At 36.8% G+C, this 18,609-nt stretch overlaps 1 protein-coding gene, 2 long non-coding RNA genes and 1 pseudogene across 8 annotated transcripts; 2 read left to right on the plus strand and 2 right to left on the minus strand.

The window, feature by feature from the left end:
- Window positions 1–21: 21 nt before the first annotated feature.
- ARP8 (actin-related protein 8) lies at window positions 22–4,950 on the minus strand. Of its 2 annotated transcripts, none has more exons than XR_016123360.1 (12): window positions 4,483–4,950; window positions 3,987–4,072; window positions 3,629–3,699; window positions 3,395–3,462; window positions 3,020–3,081; window positions 2,768–2,865; window positions 2,487–2,568; window positions 1,876–2,018; window positions 1,311–1,459; window positions 975–1,108; window positions 690–804; window positions 22–465 (listed from the first exon to the last, which is right to left on the minus strand). XR_016123360.1 is itself a non-coding variant. In XM_008220993.2 (12 exons), the coding sequence occupies exons 1-12, from the start codon at window positions 4,812–4,814 to the stop codon at window positions 388–390; spliced, it is 1,422 nt and encodes a 473-aa protein (XP_008219215.2). In that variant the 5' UTR covers window positions 4,815–4,948; the 3' UTR covers window positions 22–387. The 2 variants fall into 2 exon arrangements, 1 of the variants encoding a protein (XP_008219215.2); XM_008220993.2 differs by having other exon boundaries at window positions 690–808; window positions 4,483–4,948.
- A 3,992-nt stretch (window positions 4,951–8,942) lies between these two features.
- On the plus strand, window positions 8,943–11,415 carry LOC148921336 (uncharacterized; annotated as a pseudogene). The gene is made up of 3 exons (XR_016122353.1): window positions 8,943–10,116; window positions 10,206–10,944; window positions 11,040–11,415. The product of XR_016122353.1 is annotated as an uncharacterized LOC148921336 (transcript).
- An 886-nt stretch (window positions 11,416–12,301) lies between these two features.
- On the minus strand, window positions 12,302–14,111 carry LOC148921337 (uncharacterized). 2 transcript variants are annotated; one of them, XR_016123364.1, is made up of 3 exons: window positions 13,956–14,111; window positions 13,434–13,584; window positions 12,302–13,232 (listed from the first exon to the last, which is right to left on the minus strand). It is a non-coding gene; the product is annotated as an uncharacterized LOC148921337 (long non-coding RNA). The 2 variants fall into 2 exon arrangements; XR_016123365.1 differs by having other exon boundaries at window positions 13,865–14,019.
- Window positions 14,112–14,459: 348 nt separating this feature from the next.
- LOC148921338 (uncharacterized) lies at window positions 14,460–16,650 on the plus strand. 3 transcript variants are annotated; one of them, XR_016123362.1, is made up of 3 exons: window positions 14,460–15,248; window positions 15,444–16,061; window positions 16,306–16,650. It is a non-coding gene; the product is annotated as an uncharacterized LOC148921338 (long non-coding RNA). The 3 variants fall into 3 exon arrangements; XR_016123363.1 differs by having other exon boundaries at window positions 14,461–15,248; window positions 15,444–15,510; window positions 15,885–16,650; XR_016123361.1 differs by having other exon boundaries at window positions 14,464–15,248; window positions 15,444–15,510.
- The last annotated feature ends 1,959 nt before the right edge of the window (window positions 16,651–18,609 follow it).

The raw sequence follows: 18,609 nt of genomic DNA on the forward strand, positions 1-18,609 counted from the left end.
CTAAGTTAGAAAATTTCAAAATTGAGGAAAATGGAAAAAAATTCCACTTTTAGATATACAAATACTCGACACAATTATATGCTCAGTAAAGCCTCGTGATACATACAGTTTGTTCGGCACGGCAGAGAAGCTCGCGGTATTCGTAATTTATTGAAACTACATAATAGGATACTTATTCTATAGCAGGCTCCGACATATATGACTAATATACAATGAGAAAACCTCTCAAATTTCGGCCTGTTCTTCAAAAGAGCCTCTCTGCTTTGTCTCTCTGTTTTCTGTGGGAAGTTATAAGAAAATAACCTTGGAGTTTGGAGTTCCACCATAACCTCTTCATATCTTGTATTGGCCACGGCAGTCCTCAAATAAATAATCCAGAGTAATTATTCACCACATAAGCTTGACTTTAGGCTTCTGCCGGAACTGCTTCCTTGTCATGCACCAAGGACCGGGGAAGGTGCTCAGCTGTATTAACACCAGGTAATTATATATTAAACAGAATTTTAAACACCACCTTAAAACTTGCAACTCCAAGAGTCACATGGAGAAATCCAGATATCTGATAATGTTTATAGCCAACTGAATCTATGATGGATTTCTTTTAAAGATATTTTGCAATGGATATGTGCAGTTTTGCCTGTTCGAATTGTACATCCAAACACAGGTTTTGAGGTAGTGACAACACTTACGTTGCTGATCAGCTTGGCCCCAAACCATGCAGTATCTGCACCATATGGAGGGGGAATGACGGTGATTCCTTTAGATACAGATTGAGGGAGAAGTCCATGTAACTCCTTCTCTAACCTTCCTGAATAAAAAAAAAGGTTGAAAGAAAAAGGTAATGATTCGTATTCTTACAAGTAATTTGCAACATTTTTTCACATCTCTATTGCCACTAGATTAGTAAGCTGCCCATTTCAGATTCGGTTTTTTCTTTTGTCACAAAAGATAGAGTGCCTGTAATTGAATGATACCTGCAAGTCCAGGTAAACATGCACTCCCTCCTGACAAGACTACAGTCTTGAACCAAGCATCATCATCTGTTAGTTCTGCAGAATGACAATGGTCCATACAAAGAGCAACAGCCTGGTGCAAACCCATAGTACGCCTATACCAAAAATCATATTAAAATTTAAATACAGCTTCCCTCTGAAGTTCTGCATTCCGAATAAACTAAATGGTAATGTTGGATAGAAACCATGATTGATGATTTTATGTGATGAATGCAACAGAATCTGCAAAATGGGGAGAGGAAGAGGGGGAGGGAAAAATAGAAAGCAATTAATCTGAAACTTTCTAACAGTACTTACACTCCTGCAAGCCGTGGCTGGAATAAGATTTCTCCTGTTTGAAACCTCTCTTTTGAAAGAGTAAACCAACCTTCTCCAGTGGCTTCAAATGACGCTTGTGTATTTTTAGATAGCTCAGCTTCATAATCAGCAGCAACATAACATAAGTTCTGAGTGTTATTCAACCAACAGAACATTAGCCAAATTCGATAGTCTTTATAGTGATTTTAAGAAACACTAAAACATGAAATTGAAAAATTCTTTCTTTCTTGATTTATCACAATAACGAACACACTTCTTTCTTAACTTTGCACATTCCAGTCCTTGACCCAGTAAAGCATGGGGCGAATTGAACTTCTTCACCCATAATATTCACCTTACTTTCTAACTTTCCACTTGTCATTACACCAATAAGTTTCCATATACAACTATGACATAAGAAGAAAGAACAAAAAATAGAACCAGAAATTGTCCTTTATAAAGAACTGTTGAATGCTACTGATAGCAGTAACAGTCACTGACAGTATTCTATGAGGATAAATATCCAATAACCACAGCCTGCACCATGAAAGGATAGCCAATATACCTCTTTCAGAGTCCGAACAGTGTACAGTGATTCAAAACCGATATTGTTCTGCTGCATCAGCTCCCTAAGGAATCCTGTAAGCTTTAAAGCTCCCAACCCCATAACTTCCACGCCCACCTTGCGCATTACTTTACCATTTAAAACTGTAAACACAATGGTAAAACATAAGTACAAAGTTCCAAAAGTCCCAAGAACCAAAAATGGAAAAAAAGAAACAAGAAAAAAAAACCATAGCATCACCAGAGACAAGGATAAAAGAAACTATTGGAACTGAAAAGTTCAGTGGATGGTTTAGAAAAGTTTCAGTGGAAGAATTTTTCTAGAGATATCTAAAGAACTAAAAGCAAACAAGCATGCCTAGAACTACAAGTCACACAATGCCAGATTGCCAGCTAAAAATGAGAAGTAAACTGACATTTCAAAAAACTAATTCAAAAGGGTAAACAATATTATGTCATGCATAGATGTGAAGAAAAAAAATTATACACAATTGCAAAAGAGACACTACCCACATTCCCCAAGAAAACATTAACATGGACAGGTATCTGTTTTCCATCAGTTAATATTTCTGAAATCGCTAGGAAAATGAAATGAAAATTAAAATAGCTTACTTGGAACAATAGAAGTGACCTGGAAACCAATGTTTACAACAATCCCTGAGGTCCTTCTTGCTGCGTATAAAGCTAAAGTTGCCTACAGTTTTAAAAGCAGACAGTGAATCTGGATCAAGAACTCAATTAACCCATCTATACATTGAAACAATGCAGTTCCAGACCACATAGAAAAACTTTGCATGAATGCAATCCATCTTAGTTATGCTTTATTTCCTTGCTTCCCTATGGTTTTTAGACAACAGATTATATTACTATGGAGGGGAAGGGGAAGAGTCTACCTGATTAATGGCACAAACAGCAGGGACATTTATGTCAAAGAGTACTTTATATATGGCTTCTTTGAGTTGTCGTCTTGATGCTTTGGCAGATTCTGTATCTAGAGCAAAAGGAAAAGGAAAGGGAAAAAAAAAAGCACACAAAATGGATAAAAGTATACCTCGCGAAGGATAACAAGACAATGACTGTAACACAGAATTAATGCGACCAATGCAAGATATAACTCCAGGGGCACGTAATAGATAGCAACTCACCATCATAATGGCAGATGGGTATAGACAGAACCACTGGCTGTGAAGATGGTTTCACCTGCATCCTAAAGAGAAACACAATCACACATCATTTACACCTGATATTAAAGATTCGAAGGCATCGATAGTTTGAAGGTTCGAACCGCCATGCCACATGATAATTAATGTAGTGCATAAGTTCTGTTTCTTCCATACTTTTTCAAGTTGAAATTTTAGTGGAAAATTATTTTAAATGTGCTCACTTGTATTTAAGTTATTGAACATGTAGCTTAAATTAAATATTTATGCCATTAACTGAAAGAAAGAGAATTGCATCGAGACAAACAGCTACAGTTTTTTACTATAGTAATGAAAATTTAAAATGATAGAAAGGCACACCTGCTGTAAATAGTTACAAAGAAGTGGCGGAGTCTAGAGTACATTGGAGACTCAACGTTACCAAACTCCTGCAAATCAGGATCACTTCAGAACAGACATTGCAACAAAGTCCAAATTATGAAACTAACAATGCAGGAGAGCTTCAAACATAACCAACAAGCATGTGGGATTTCACCCATTTATGGGAATTGTATGCAAAAGAAATTCTAACTGTGAGCTAAAACAAACACTCACCAAAAAGGTTGCTGACCGCGCAGATGGGCAAGCATATTTACTCCAGCCAAACTTGCAATAGCCAGAGCCCCCTTCCCAAGAAATGTAAAGAGAAAATGAGGGAGTGGTTTATGTAGAAGCAAGATAAACTCAAAGGTTGTTAACAAAATTGAAATCTTATATCTGAGTATATCCTTCTGGATGGTAGATAAAAATTATACTAAAACATTCAATAGCTCTTGGTTTACATGCTTCCTAACAAAGCACAAAAGAAAAGAATGTATGATTTCAAGAAGAATGGGAATAATAAAAGAAAAAAGATGTAAGCATTCTCAAGAATAATAAATTGTAAATGAGTAAGGAGGTTAAAGACACTCACCATCAATGATAACAGAACCAGGAACTTGCTCTCGTTGGCCATAAATAGCCATGAAGGGCAACTGGGGCATCTGACTCCAGAATGGTCTGCAATAGAAATTCCATTTTGATGTGTCAGAGCATCACTCTTTAACCACAATTCAATGCATCAAAGAAAAATTCAGGTTTCCTCAGTAAAGCAGTTGATGAGGCATTTTCTCCAAGTTATGAACATCCACTATCACATAGATAGGCAAAATACACCAACCAACTGAAATCCAATTTACAAGTCTAACATTCTCTATGTTCGGTTACTTGAAAATTAGACCTTTATGCCGAAAAGAAAAACTCTCTTAGGAAAATCCCAATATTTACTACCAATAACACCAATTTGAATTAGATTTCTTCTATTTTCTGCATAACACAGACTGTAGAATTGAATGCTGAAATGGGTTTGGTAGCTGAGCTGCTAGAATTGAAAAAGTGTGGAAAGTCAGCTGAGTTGAATTTTAACATACTGAAGTGGGTAACCGGATCTCAAATGGGTTTCAGAGAAAAGAAAGGAATCCCAGTGAGGCTCTTCCTGCTTCTTCTGATTCTGTAGAAAGAAAATCCACAGCTCATTGTCTGAGACCAGACACCTCCAGGCTTTGCACACAGCGCTCAATTTCGCTGCTTCCTTGGGCCCCACCAGTCTCACGATTTGCATCAGTAGGTCTGTCGGTACCCGATCGAACGCCCCCAAACACGCCGTCGAGGACGTCGCCAAAGATGACGATGACGTTGTCTCCGTGTTCGAGCCCTTGCGGCTCGACACCGACTCCCACACTTTTCTGATCAAAGTCGTCATAATCTCTCTGCCTCGGACTGATTCTCTGTTTCTTTTCAATGGTCGTTTGGAAGAATTTTATCGGGAAAATGTGGCGAGAAAATTAGTTTCCATGGAAACAAAAGGGAGCTGGGTGTTTGTCTCTGTCTGACTCGAGGTTGGTAATTGGTAGTACCGTGATAAAGGACGGAAGAAATTGATGACGTGGTTGCGTACATTGTCGACACGTGGAGATTTGAGAGCCTCCAATTTAGATGCTATCTGAATAGCTGATTGCCGGGACACATGATTCCTGTGCGTCTCCTTTGTCTGCCAACTGCCAACTGCCAACTGCCAACGGAAGTGCGCGGAGGCTCAAGTGAAACATTTATAATTCCGAAAAAATTCCTTAATAATAAGGATAAGGAATGAAAACCATACAAGGATAGATAGTAAATTAATATTTTTTCATGTTTAAAAACTAAAAATTTAAAATAGGAAAATAAAAAGAGAACATGAATCTCCTATAAGAGCATTTTCAGCAGTTAGCCCTTGGCGAGCAAAGAAAGTGTGTTTCTAGCAGTTGTCCTTTGCCATAGCAAATACAATTTATTTTTTTGTTTTTTTCACAAATTTGTTTACTTAAACAATTAATTTGGATAATATTTTCGAATAAGATTTTATTTTATTACTTGTATTGGTTGGTATTTATAGAAAAAAAATGTATAAGGATTTGGTGTTAAAAGTGAAGAGTATTGGTTGCTATTTATAGACACTGGTAGACCTAGAATTTTTTTAGCGAAGGTGCAATATTGACTAAGTATGAAAAATGATTTTTCGGAATAATCATTTTCTCAAGCTAATTTTTGGCGGCTTTTATTCCTTACACATCAAATAAGAAAACTTGATTTTATGGGATTTTAGTATGAAGTATATATTGACTTAATGAGCCATCATTTTTAGCCTAAATCGTATTTTGCACTAAAACCGATTTTTCATATTTTGATTTGGTGGGAATTTGATTTTCTAATATTTTTATTTGAATCCAAATTGAGGGTACTTCCTTATTTATATTGTAAACTTAAGTAAATGGAGTAATATAAAAATAAATGAATGTCTAAAAGGACAAAGACATTTACTTAAATGTTGAAAATGGAAATAAGGTATAGAGAAAAAAAAACAGTAATTTTTTGGTATTTTTTTCAATTTTTTTCCCTTTTTTTTTCATTTTTATTACATAAAAATTTGCTGCCGTTGGATTGCTAGAAAAATCTGATCGGAGAGCCCAGCGCACGCCACGTGCACAAGGGCATTGAAGTGGCGTGTTCAAATTTTTTTTACTGTTGGCATGTGCATTGCACGCTCCAACGTTAAAAATTTTGAGAGCAAGGAGCTCGGGCCAACCAGTTCGCTAGTTCCCACTCCTTGCCGGGCCAAATTTTGTTGCTGGAAACACCATTTTGGGCTTGCCCCCCCTAGCCCTCCCCTTGGTCCCCTTTGTTGGAAGTGCTCTAAAGGTAAAAGCATCAAACAATATGAAATTTGAAGTATCTTACTTTACTCCCTTAAATGATAGAACTAATAATATTGTACATAATATTTAACACAACACTAATTCACACGAAAAAAATAATATATTCGGGTCGGACTTAATGAGTTGTGTTGAAAATGAGTGGATCCATTAGCCACCCCTTAAGCTAACGGGTCGTTACGTTATCCATGGGCAAATACCTATTATCGAACCACGAGTAATCATTATTCACCCATTCGCGAGTACCCATTTGGATATTTGGTGAATGATGTTTTAGATTTAAACATCATTTTTAATATTGTCTAATATGAGGTGTTTTCATTTAATAGTTTATTAAGAAATATAGTTTATCTTTGAAATGGGTGAAATGGGTCATGTAGGTTAAAGCAAGTGAAACGGGGTAGGTTAAAGCGAGTGAAATGGGTCATGTAGGTTAAAGGAAGTGAAACATATCATGTAGATTAAACTAACCCATTATTCTTAACGAGTGAAACATATCGTGTCATGTCATTCGTTATTATAACAGGTTGTATTTGTTGAGAAAGATGACGAAAAATCAAAGAGCCAATAAATAAATATGGCACTCCCTGGATCTGACTTCTCCCAGCCTTGTGTAAATAAAATGGACAAAATTAACACTCTATCTTCCACTAAGAAAAAATAATGGGAATACAATAATAATCTCACCAAACACCGGTGGCTAAACTCTCTCTTGGTTTTTCTCTCAAGAGGATTTTCTCTCTCACACAAGTGAGGTTTTCTTATCTCTCAAAACTCTCTATGTTTTGGTTTTCTTATCTCTCAAAACTCTCTATGTTTTGGTTTTCTAAGGGATGATTTGAACTGAAAGAAGGCAGCTGCTTTTATAGCCAACGTTCCTAACAAAATTGGTGGCCTTGCATGAGAGAGAGTTTTTCTCATATTCTCTTCCGTTCGTTTTCTTCAAATTTTCCCGTCCTTTCTTTTATTTATATTAATATTTATTTTCCTTATTTTTCTCTCCTCCACTAACGAGGGAAACCCATCAGTATTTGTGTCTACTGATTAAGAAATCGGGCTGACATGAACACGACAAACATGATTCGTTGGCTAGGTCTATTGATCGGTGTTTTGTCTTTCACTTTATCCCTCACCTTCAACTTTGTCAAATAATATGTTAAAAATGCCAACGTGATACAAGTGAGACCCGTTATTTAGCTAAAATATATGTCATGTGTGCAAAAACATAATATTTTTTTTTTTTTAAAAACATTATTGTTTAAAACAAACAATAAAAAATAGAAAATTTGGGATAAGTGAAAATCTAACAATAGAAGTTGGGTGTAATCCATGCATTATGATATGATTTGTAATTTTTTTGGGTTCTTTAATTTAGAGTACTGCTATTTCAATTCCCTATCCTATTTTCCCACCCACCTCATTTTCAAAATTTTAAAGACAAATTTACCCATTTATAAAGTAACTTCTAAAGACTTGGGGAAAAAAAAACCGACCTCCTTCAATGTAGCCCCATCTTCCCAACCATTCCTAAACCATCCACCACCTCCCACACCTCCAAGCCACCATATCCAACAACTCCTTGCCGGAGACGACCGTCATCGTAATCATCATCGCTTACGGCATTAGAGGTATTGATGAAAGAGTAAGAGGTCTTATCGAGAGACCCAGTTGGCCGTGAGCTTAAATTGGAATTTGAATTACAAAGTAGGCAAGGAGTTGTTGGGGATGGTGGTGGATGGTTTGGGAAGAGGGAGCTGTGTTGGGGGATGTGGTGCATGTTAGATATATGCCCTAGAAGTCAATATAAAATGGATAATTATAAAGAAATAATATATAATAGTAAAGGGGCAAGAACATTGCTTTACATACATACCAAGTCCATGGATTAAGATATAGAGGGAAAGTGGTCTAAAGAAGTTAGATGCATGAAACATTTCTATATATATAAATATTGTATTCTAAAATGTTCCTGGTCATAGGATCACCAATTGGACAATGATGACCCGCAAAGACTGGTACACATTATATCTGCTCAATTGGGAGCATGACTAGTCTTAAGTCATTCGTGTAGAGACACTGAGACAGATGTGCAGGTGCTCTATAGAAGATGGAGTCCACTGAACGTGATCAACTCTAGAATTCTTGTATGAAAATCTTACTTACAAATGTCAAACAAAGAATTCTAAGACATATGAAAATATTTCATAAAAATAAAATGTTTTTATATGTCCCATTTGTATTTTATGATACATCATACATATGCTTTTCTTTTTTTAATATATGTTCGAAAAATCCGTAGGCAGTAGGTGGGCGGCATGCATGGGCCTAGAGCCTAAAGGAGTAATCGGGGCCTAAGCACCCTTTTTTAAATAATTATTTTGTATTATAAATTATAAATTTATACCAAAATTATGCAAAATAATAAGATATATAAAAGAAAACTTCAATATTTTCCAGCCTTGATATTATCTGACTTTTTGTTTTGTTTGTATTTTCAGTAACTTCGATATTTAAAAAAAAACTGCAAAAAATGTAAAAATAGGCCCATTTTAATACAATGTTTAAGTGCATTTTACAAAACCCAACCCGTTAGTTATAATAAAAATTAGGTCAGATATCTTCTTCTTCCCCACGCAGCCTTCTCCTTCCTCTCTCTGTTTTCATCTCTCTGTCTCGATCTCTCTCTGTTTTCATCTCTCTGTCTCTCCGTCTTTCTTCCTAACAAGCAGCGGCTCCTGTACGCTTCAACCGCCCTTCGTCCGCCTAGACCCGCCTAGAACCGCCTAGGCCGCCTAGACCCGCCTAGGCTGGCTCCCAAGCGCCGCCTAACTCCCTGGCGCCTACACCTAATGATTAGGGTGAAATCACGGCGGTGTCCTCCCGCCTAGTGCCTAGGTGCCGCCTAGGCCGATTTTTCGAACCTATTTAAGATTACAATTTTTTAGAACCTATGTAAGATTACAATTTTTTAGTGTAAAAACCAAACAAAACTGCCATAAGTGGTTTGGTTTTTTGTCCCCAAAAAATGTGGTTTGGTTTGGCCGGTTTGAATGATGCATGCGGTCTTTCGCCCACCACTTTCGTATAAAGAAGAAAAAAAAACCAGAGCCACCTTTAAAATTGAACATGGGAGAGGACTTTTCATTTCCTGCACAGCAGAACCTGTAGATCAATACGTTAATGCTGCCTATAGCTGTGAAGAATGATATAGGCTTGAAGGCCTTGGTGGACAAGGGGAGCAACACAATTATCTTCGTAGAGTCTGATAACGATTTTATTGATGTTCTCTTCAGTTTCTTGACAATACCAATGGGAACAATTGTCAGGCGTGCCCGTAAACATTCAGTACCGCTGGAAATAGGTTGCATGAGCAATTTGTACCCCAGTGTTGCGAATATCGATGTTCGGCATTTCCAGACTGAAGCATGTAAAGAGATGTTGCTATGACCCCACAATAAGGCTGAATCTCATTGCAAAAACCTCAAACTGAAAATTGACAATGATGAGCCGACGAGGTACTTTGTGTGTGATAGTTGGCAATGCAACCTTGAAAATAAGTCAATAAGTCATTACGAAGGTGTTCTTTGTCAATGTGAAAGATGCATGAATCTGAAGTTGTCACTTTCAGTTTCATCCTCTGCTGAGCAACGTGGGGGCATCTTTGTAAAAGAATCAGCTAGGTTCATAATTACTGATGATTTATGTGTGATGTCCCCGTTATCGGTCGCAAGCAATCCTGTATTTACAAAGCTTGGAGCCATGAATGAGAATAGCACAACTGAACAACAGAATTTGAATATAGGAGCTCATGAGGTAATTCAATGCTGTTTGCCAATTGTTTTATTTTTCTTTTAATACAACTGTAGTGTTTGTGGTTTCTGACCTCATGGTCTTTTTTCCAGGTTTTGAACTTGCTTCTGCGCTCATTAGTATCAAAGAAACCTCTGTCCGAAACTATACTGAAGCATAATCCTGTACCAAATCCGAATTTGAGCCTTTTAAATCTGAATCAACTAATATTGACACGTATTGAATCTCTACTGCTTGGAGACATGATGGATGCGGAGGAAGAAGAAAAGATTGTTGTTAAGCTGACAATTAGCGTATCGAAGAATATTGTTTGTTATGCAGAAGCAGGGGAGGATTTTGTTAATTTGCTCTTCAGTTTTTTTAACTGTTCCACTTGGTTTCATAGTAAAGCATAAGAGGGATGCCTCTTTCAAAGGGTGCATTGATCAGTTGCACAAATGTGTCAAAGATCTTGATGAGCAGCACTTGAAGTCAAATTACCACGGGGATATTCTACTGGGTCCTAAGATTTATCCTGGTTTTTGCTACGAGAACCGTCTTTTAGTAATCGAGGATGGCCCAGTGGCCTCATATTATTATGCATATTGGCCGGTGGATATATTGGCTACTGATAAAACACTCATCGCTTCTAATAACGCAGTGACACTTCCACTCAAATTGAAGCTTGATAAAAGTACTCAAGGGTATTTGAAAGCATCAACGGCGTTCATGGTAACTGACAAGCTGATCATAAGGTCTGCATCTCCTTTCTGTGGCTTTTCGATTATAAATGAATTGAAGGTACCCTTCACTGACATACAGGAGGAAACTGTTGAGGTTGGCAAGAAGGAGGTGAATTAATTGTTTACAATTTTCATGTTGCCCTTTTCACTGCATCCTTCTCCCTTTTTAATTGTTGATGATTCTTGTGTTGTTACTTATTGTAGGCTTTGCGTCTTTTGGTGGCTACTTTTCTTAGCAACTCTGCTCTAACCGATGTCTTCATTAGGCAGCTGAATCAAGAGAAGTCTATAAAGAGAGATTGCTTATCTATTAAAAGATGATGATGCTTCTCCTTATACAGACTGGAACTCCAGTATGGATGATACTGTGTTTGCACTTCCTTATGGATAATGCTAATGCTTGCATACTAATACTTGTAGCGGACTCATAGTCATGGGTTCAATTGCTAGTAGAGATTTCTTTATGCAGAATATTTAATGAACGTTTGTTTCATGAATGACCTGCTGTATGTAATAATAATGCAGGCTTTGTTTTTCTTCTAGGAACTGGTTTCTTCTAGAGAAAAAAGAAAAAAAGAGAAGTGAAGTTGTAAAAAACTATGAGTTCTTTAAGGATGATATGTGCACTCATATATGTGTTTCTTGCTCTAGCTCCCTCCTTCCTCCTTATCTTCTCTCTCTCTTTCTTTTCTTATCACCCACGACCAAAAAGAGAGGTCTCTCAATGTGTGTAAACTGAACGCGTAAACCCTAAAGAGAAAGATCTCTCAATCAGTCTCACACTATTAAAACGTCGCCACTTCACGTATTCTAAATCAAAACGGCAGCACTTTACTCACTGTATGCCCAAGCCCATTATTAATTAACGAGAGAGGGGAGCTTCTACAATGAGGAGTTAAAGTGATGAGGTTATTTGAGGAGACCGATCCGACCTTCAAAACATTTAAAATATTTAAGTCCCATGATATTGATCGTGATGTCTTGTTTTCAACTTCAAAGCCTCCTTCTTATGGTTATTCCTCTCGCCATCCTTTTCTTTTTGGCAACCATCACAAGAAACCTCCGCCTGTTCTTCATCTGCAATATGATTCAGATTTTGAGCAGATGGTACTATTAACTTTTGCATCTAACTCTTAAATGATTACTAGAGAGAAAAATAAAAAGGAGATAAGAATAGGGTCTGGAATTGAAAAGATGCTAGGGTTAAAAACCCTAATTTTTTTATAATATAGATCACTATCTATCACATACCCTATTTCTTTCTCGTTTCTACCATTTTATTTTTTTTTAATTCTCTTTGGAAACTATTAAATACTCTTGTTGTACAAAGACTCAATAAGAAAGCCGATTAGACGAATGTCGATTCGGTTCAATGAACCGTCGGTTTGGATTTCCTCAACCGTGATCGGTCTGATTTGCTAGTGCCAATCCTACTGCCAGCCCATTTGGAACAAGACAAACAAAACTTCAAAATTTTAAAATTAATAAATAATAATAAACCAAAACTCACTCGGAAAGGTCCAAATTTAAAGAAATTACAAGTCAAAACACTTTTGACTTGAAGCCAACAAACTGCCAATTAAATCTCTTCGTAGCCTCATCCTTGATATAACAAGGCCTTTAATTTGGATTACCATTTTCGTTTTTTTTTTTTTTTTTTTGAGATAGGGGAAAGAATAAATGAATAAGAATGTATAAACAAAGTGGATGGGTGGTAGAAATTTTATGGTGTGCAGTCGTTTTTATGTGCTTACTCGCCACAACTCCAAGGGTCTCCAAGTTCATTGGAGAAATAATGTTGCCTGCAAAACTTGCACAATCCATCTTTGAGTGAAAAGAGTAACGAAAACTAATTTATACGAGGTAATTAACCTAGTAAGTGTTGACCAAAAAAAAGAAAAAACCTAGTAAGTAATCAATCCATGAGGTAGAATATAGCTGTTGTTGTAGTGTGACAAAAATTCATCGAAAGATTCAAACTATGCAGAAAATAGCCATTAAGGCAGACTTGCCCTCAGCACACCTAGAAATGAAGAATGATTGATTTCACTGATCTAGCATTTCTTCTGAACTCATAATATAAAGATCCTTTCTTTGTATCTTTGCCATCCGGTATGCCAAAGAGAAAAGAATCACGATCAAGTTACTCTTAATAGTCGAAACTGACACTTCCACATCACTGAATAAATTTGATAACGTCTAAAAGAAAATGGAAACAGTAATCTTTACCTTCCCTGACCCTTCTCCAGAATTAGGAATGTTTTCATAATTCTTGTATTGTTCTAACCTAGTTTGCCGGTATTTTTCTCTAGTAATGCTAAGTCTATCCCAAGGAATACCTTGGATGTCTTTTCCTTTTCTTGCTTGAGCAGCAGTTGTATCAGCTGCTTTGCTATTCTGCATGAGGTCCATATAATTATTCATATTTATTAACAAAACTAACCATCGAGAAACTTGAAACATACAACACCCATAAAAAATTCTAATAATGTGAACACAGACCCATATCATAAAGGGGAGTAAGATTATAAATTACAATATCTACTGAAGCTGTGAATATGTCATATATCTCATAAAGCATATAGGTGTGTCACAAACCAAGTAGTCATATTCATCAACATCAGAATCTGAGCCGCCCATTTCTCTACCACGAAACTCGTCATCCGTATCATCATCTACATCTTCCATTTCGTATTCATCTTCCATGTACCCAGCGTAATGGGACATATTCTTCCTAACAATGCCACAACTAGCACCAATAGAATTCGAGCCAGTTACTTAAGAATCAGGAAGGAAGCAAAATAAATCAACCTTGCAAACACACAAGTGAAAAGTTTGAACCAGAAACTTAACGAATTAATTACTCATGTTATTGGGCCATTGCTAAAAACTAGGAATAATATTATTAAGAAAATACCAAAAAAGAAAAAGGAATTTGGGGGAAACAAGGACAAAACTGACAAACCCAAGAATTGAATACAAAAAAGAAACCAGTCAGAAATATATATAACAAGAAGATTGATACTCACATGTTCCACCCCAAAACCAATTGGCAATGGAGGGAGTTGCTCAACTCCTTCAAAGAGAAGAACACAACGATAATAAAAATGAAGAATTCACCTCTCGTAATTTCGGGAATTGAGAAGTTTGGAAGGAGCCGCTGTTCGGATATGGAAATCCCCAAATTGAGAAATTGAATCCCAACCCTAACTAAGAAAGTGTGTGTATTTTATCTCCATCCACTGGTTCTCGGATTGTCGTGCGAATGAGAGAGAAAGGTTGAAGGGAACCTTATGAAATGGATGTGCTTTTTTTTTTCCCCCTCTTTTATTGTTGTTGTATGTATTTGGGTGTCGTCACTACAAGAAAAATACTCTACCACAACACGTTATTAACAACGTGCATAAATTATGCGTTGTGGAATTAGACTTTCCACAACGTGCAGAGTATGTGTGTTGTGTTATATCTCTTTCAACAACGCGCATTTAGTGCACGTTGTTGAAATGGAATTTCGAGGATGTTTTAACAACGCATCCTGGTGTGTTGTTATATTTGGAGTTCAACAACGCACAGCGCATGTTATCAAAACTATATCACTTTAATGAAGTAAAATATTCATGAAAAAAAAAAACCATCCGAATTTCCCTCACTCTCCCTTCCTCTTTAGCTAAAAATTTCAGTCTCTCTCTCAAACTCTTTTTAAATTTCGGGTGCCGCTCTTTCTTTTTTGTTTTCTCACTAATTTTCTAATTTCACCCCTCTTCTCAAACCCTCTACGTCCTCTGTCTCATCCCCTCCCAATCTCTGAGCCCAAACCCTCACTTGCTCTCTCTCATCTAGAATCCCTCTTCCTCTTCATTCTCAGACTTCACGCCTGAACCTCTCTCTCTCTCTCTCTCTCTCTCTCTCAATCCCTTTTATATTCTCAAGATATTAGACTAAACTTTATCCAAAATTGGGGAAGAATCTGAACCATCTATCTCTTCGTTCTCAACATCTGACAGCCTCCATTTCATGTGAATTTCCTTCCTTTCTCCTCAATTTATGTCTGTCATATTGAGAAATAATAAAACCCCCAAATCCCAAAACCCAAACTGCTGCCTTCCATCCATATTGGTCTCAATTCTCTGGAGAAGTAAAAGGTACGCTTTGATTGTTGTTCTTGGTATTTTGATGGGTAAGAGGGTTTGGAATGGTTCTGGGTATGGTTATGTTGGAGGAGGTAATAATTTGGTGGTGGACCTAAACCCGAGTCCGTAGGCAATCGGGCCTCCAGATCTGAGGTTTGAAGTTGAGGCTGTGTATGAGACCTCGAAAGAGGTCTCTTCAATGCCAAAGGTTCAACCTTTGTCTTCTGGTGGCCAAGTGGTCGGGAGAAGTGCAGCTTCCTTGGGCTACCGCAATGAGGATCAGGTAGAACACGTAAAAAGTTTAGTCTTACATATAAAAAAAGCAAAAATCTGAGTCCGATATGAATATATATTTGCTTTTGTTTTGGTACTTCGAATATATATATATATATATTTTGGAAATTTAATTACTAATTATAATTAATATATATTGTTCTGCTGAATTGATCATGTAATTTGATTGGTATTGGGTTTATAGGGTGTAGAAGTTTGGGCAGTGCACAGAAAGGGGAGCTCAGCTGGTGGTGGTATTTTCATTGAATATGGTATTATCATATTGATTTGACACTCAAGCTTTCATTTTAGAAGCAAAACAAGGTGTCTATTTGGGTGTTTTTGCTGTGCTCATCTATAATGCATGTGGGGAAAAGAACCCAAGATACAGCTTTTTGGTTGTCCCTTTTGTGTTAGTTAAACTGACATACATATCATCTCCAAATTAATTAAGTCCCATACAAGCTTAGAATCCATGTTTAAAACTAGCTCTGTCTGTCTCGAAAGTTTGTTTCACTTGTTGTTTGCTTTAATTCATCCAAGTTGCCCTTATTAATTATCATGGGATCTATGTTTCTTTATTAATTCCTTTCATTACTTTTAGATTCTCATTTAAGTCTTGAGTTCATGTTCTTTTATTGTAAAGAAATTGTGCACACCTGCTCTCTGGATGAAACAGAGCTTCACAATTACTTAGAAGAACGGGAGTCTATTGGTCTTCTGGACAGAGGGCCTATCTGTCAACATACTCATGTACCCCTTTTTATTTCGTGCTCTAGCTTATAAATGTCACAAAGAAGAGAAATATTCAATACTAAATAGGGTAAGTAATATTTCTCTGGATTGGTGAAATAAATATATGTGTTTGTGTGTATAATATTGGTGAATTTTGTCTACTTGATTTTATTAAAGTATCTAAACAAATGCATGTAGATAGGTGCATGAGTAGTTTATTCATTACATGATGTTTGTGGGTTCCTAAAGCATTAAAATTTTAAAAATTCTAAAGGTAATCCATTTCTACAGACTTGTATGTCAATATAATTTTTTCTACCACTCAATTTCAGTTGAGAGTGTTCCATCTGGAGAGGCCAAGCTTAGGATTGAAGGAAATTGCACAAGAATACAATCTGAACTGGGATTCTTCTAACACTGAAGCTGGCAGTAGCATATTGAATTTGGAATTCTTCTAACAATCAGGCACTTTACATCCAATTCATTGGCTCATCAGCTTTAGCCCAACTTATCAAGTTTCTAGATCATGTTCGACAAGGGTTTTGAAATGTAATTATAAGCATAGTACAGTTTCCCTCTACTTCCATGTGGATAAGTGTAACTCTGACAATGAATCTATCAATCTTTGTAATACGTGTGGAGTTATTTTTTGAATGAAAGTTCTTTATTATGTGTTATCTATTATTAGGAAAGAAGAAAATAGCTTTACTTACATGAAGCTTCAATTTACAGATGAACTATATTGTTATAAGGTGAATTTGAAAATAATAATAAAACATTGATATTTAGTATGATAATGTGCAAAGGCTGTTGTTAAAAATGTAACAACAACGTGCATACGAACGTTGTCAATGATGTGTTCAACAACATGCAGAACACGTTGTTGTACACTTCTTTCACAACATGCGCGCGTTGCATTTAATGGTGTTAACAACGAGCATTGATATCAATGACGACATGCAAAGCATGTTGTCGAAAGCTCTGGACCTTTTAACGACATCGGCTTCAACAACGTGCGCCGCGTGTTGTTAATACCCTTCAACAATGCACAATGCATGTTGTTAAATGACTTTTTTCTTGTAGTGTGTGTTTATTTATTTTAATTTTCAATTAAAATTGACCAACAGTGTTGTAAGATAATGTCCCCCCCAACCCAAAAAAAAAGGGGGTCTAGTACAACACCTCTCTCACGTGCTAATCACATGATCATATATTGTGAGAAGAGAATTGTATATGCCTGAGGTATCTCGTGAGTATGCGACTTTCTCTTGTTTGGTAAATTGATTCGAGTCTAACCAACGACTGATCAAATCTTAACTGAAGCAACCTTAAATCACTCTAAGCTATAGATGTTGGTATCTCGTGAGTATGCGACTTTCAGATTTGTGTTAATTTTTACGTCGGTTACATTTTTACAAATGTTGTCTTCATATCGTTTTTTTTTTGTGGACGAAATCTTGTTTCATTAAATAGAAGGTCAAAAGCCATATTACATCAAAATGAACTCAAATAATTGAGTTCACACAAAATGCAATGCAAACAGACATAGCCCACTACAAATAAAACTAACAAAATGCATAAAACATACATAAAGGCATTAAGCCCACATTGAGACGAAGGGCCCACATAACGGCAGAAAACTCACAAAAAACAAAAGCCCACAAAGCACAACACAACATTAGGAAACCCTAACACCATTAACAGACATATGCCGCACAATCCTACAGTCACAAGTCGCGCCACCATAGCAAGCCGGCAACCACCAAGGAGAAACCAGTAACCAACAGAAAATGGTGGTGGGCAAGCCACCAAAGCTACACCAAGTAGGAGTAGTGCTACCATAATCCAAGCAATAAGTGCGATTTGCACTTTAAGGGCACCAAACTCCAACAGTTCCACCGAGGATAGACAACGGAAGAAACATCCGTGGAGTCAAGGAGCCGATGATAGTGGTTAAGACCAGCTGATGTGACGCAGCCTCCAACAATAAGGAGAGAAAATGCATTGCGAAACCTGTAAAGAACACCTGAAAAATACAACCGAAGCCTTCACGGCCTAAAAGACGAAACAAATTAAACTTAAATAAAAGGAAAAAGGAAACCAAAAAGAAGAATGAAAAGGAACTGGCTCTGCAAAAGCAGAGCAGAACCCGTGGAGGAAAAATTTTAGGGGGATGGGAATGGAAGAGGGAGGAGAAGGTAGGGAAAAAAAAGGGGTAAAGGAGAAAATCAGAAAAGAAATTAAAAAGAAGGAGATGGGAGAAAAAGAACAGAAAGCAAAAGCAAAAAAATAGAAAAAAGTGAAGGTAGAGATCCGGAAAAGAGAACAGAGAAGGGAGGAGAGGAAGGGGGACGAAGGAGAGAGGGGGAGAGTGAAGGCGAACTAAGAATTAGAGACCTTCATCCAATTTATTGTTACCCAAGTGATCGATAGCCTTACTTGAGAAAGATGCAATGGAATTGAAATAGATGGCATGGTCCATGAATTTGAAGCAGAGATTGTTAATCATGGCAAGCACAATGAAATCTACAAGATGTGGGGGAAGGACACTAATAGTGCGTTTGGATTAGGAAATTTAAAAGTACAAATGATTTCATAAATGACAGAATTTAAAATGACGAAAATTAATGTTCTAG

This window comes from Prunus mume, linkage group LG1 (assembly GCF_029339155.1).
Source record: "Prunus mume cultivar Tortuosa linkage group LG1, ASM2933915v1, whole genome shotgun sequence".
Classification (NCBI taxonomy): domain Eukaryota; kingdom Viridiplantae; phylum Streptophyta; class Magnoliopsida; order Rosales; family Rosaceae; genus Prunus; species Prunus mume.

Bases quoted from the DNA above. Each gene is read 5' to 3' on its own strand.
- ARP8 (XM_008220993.2), bottom strand. From the start codon at position 4,814: ATGACGACTTTGATCAGAAAAGTGTGGGAGTCGGTGTCGAGCCGCAAG. The intron at 809-974 runs GTATCATTCAAT...TTTTTTATTCAG, and splicing joins ATGTTTACCTGGACTTGCAG to GAAGGTTAGAGAAGGAGTTA. The intron at 466-689 runs GTAAGTGTTGTC...GTGTTAATACAG, and splicing joins GGGCCAAGCTGATCAGCAAC to CTGAGCACCTTCCCCGGTCC.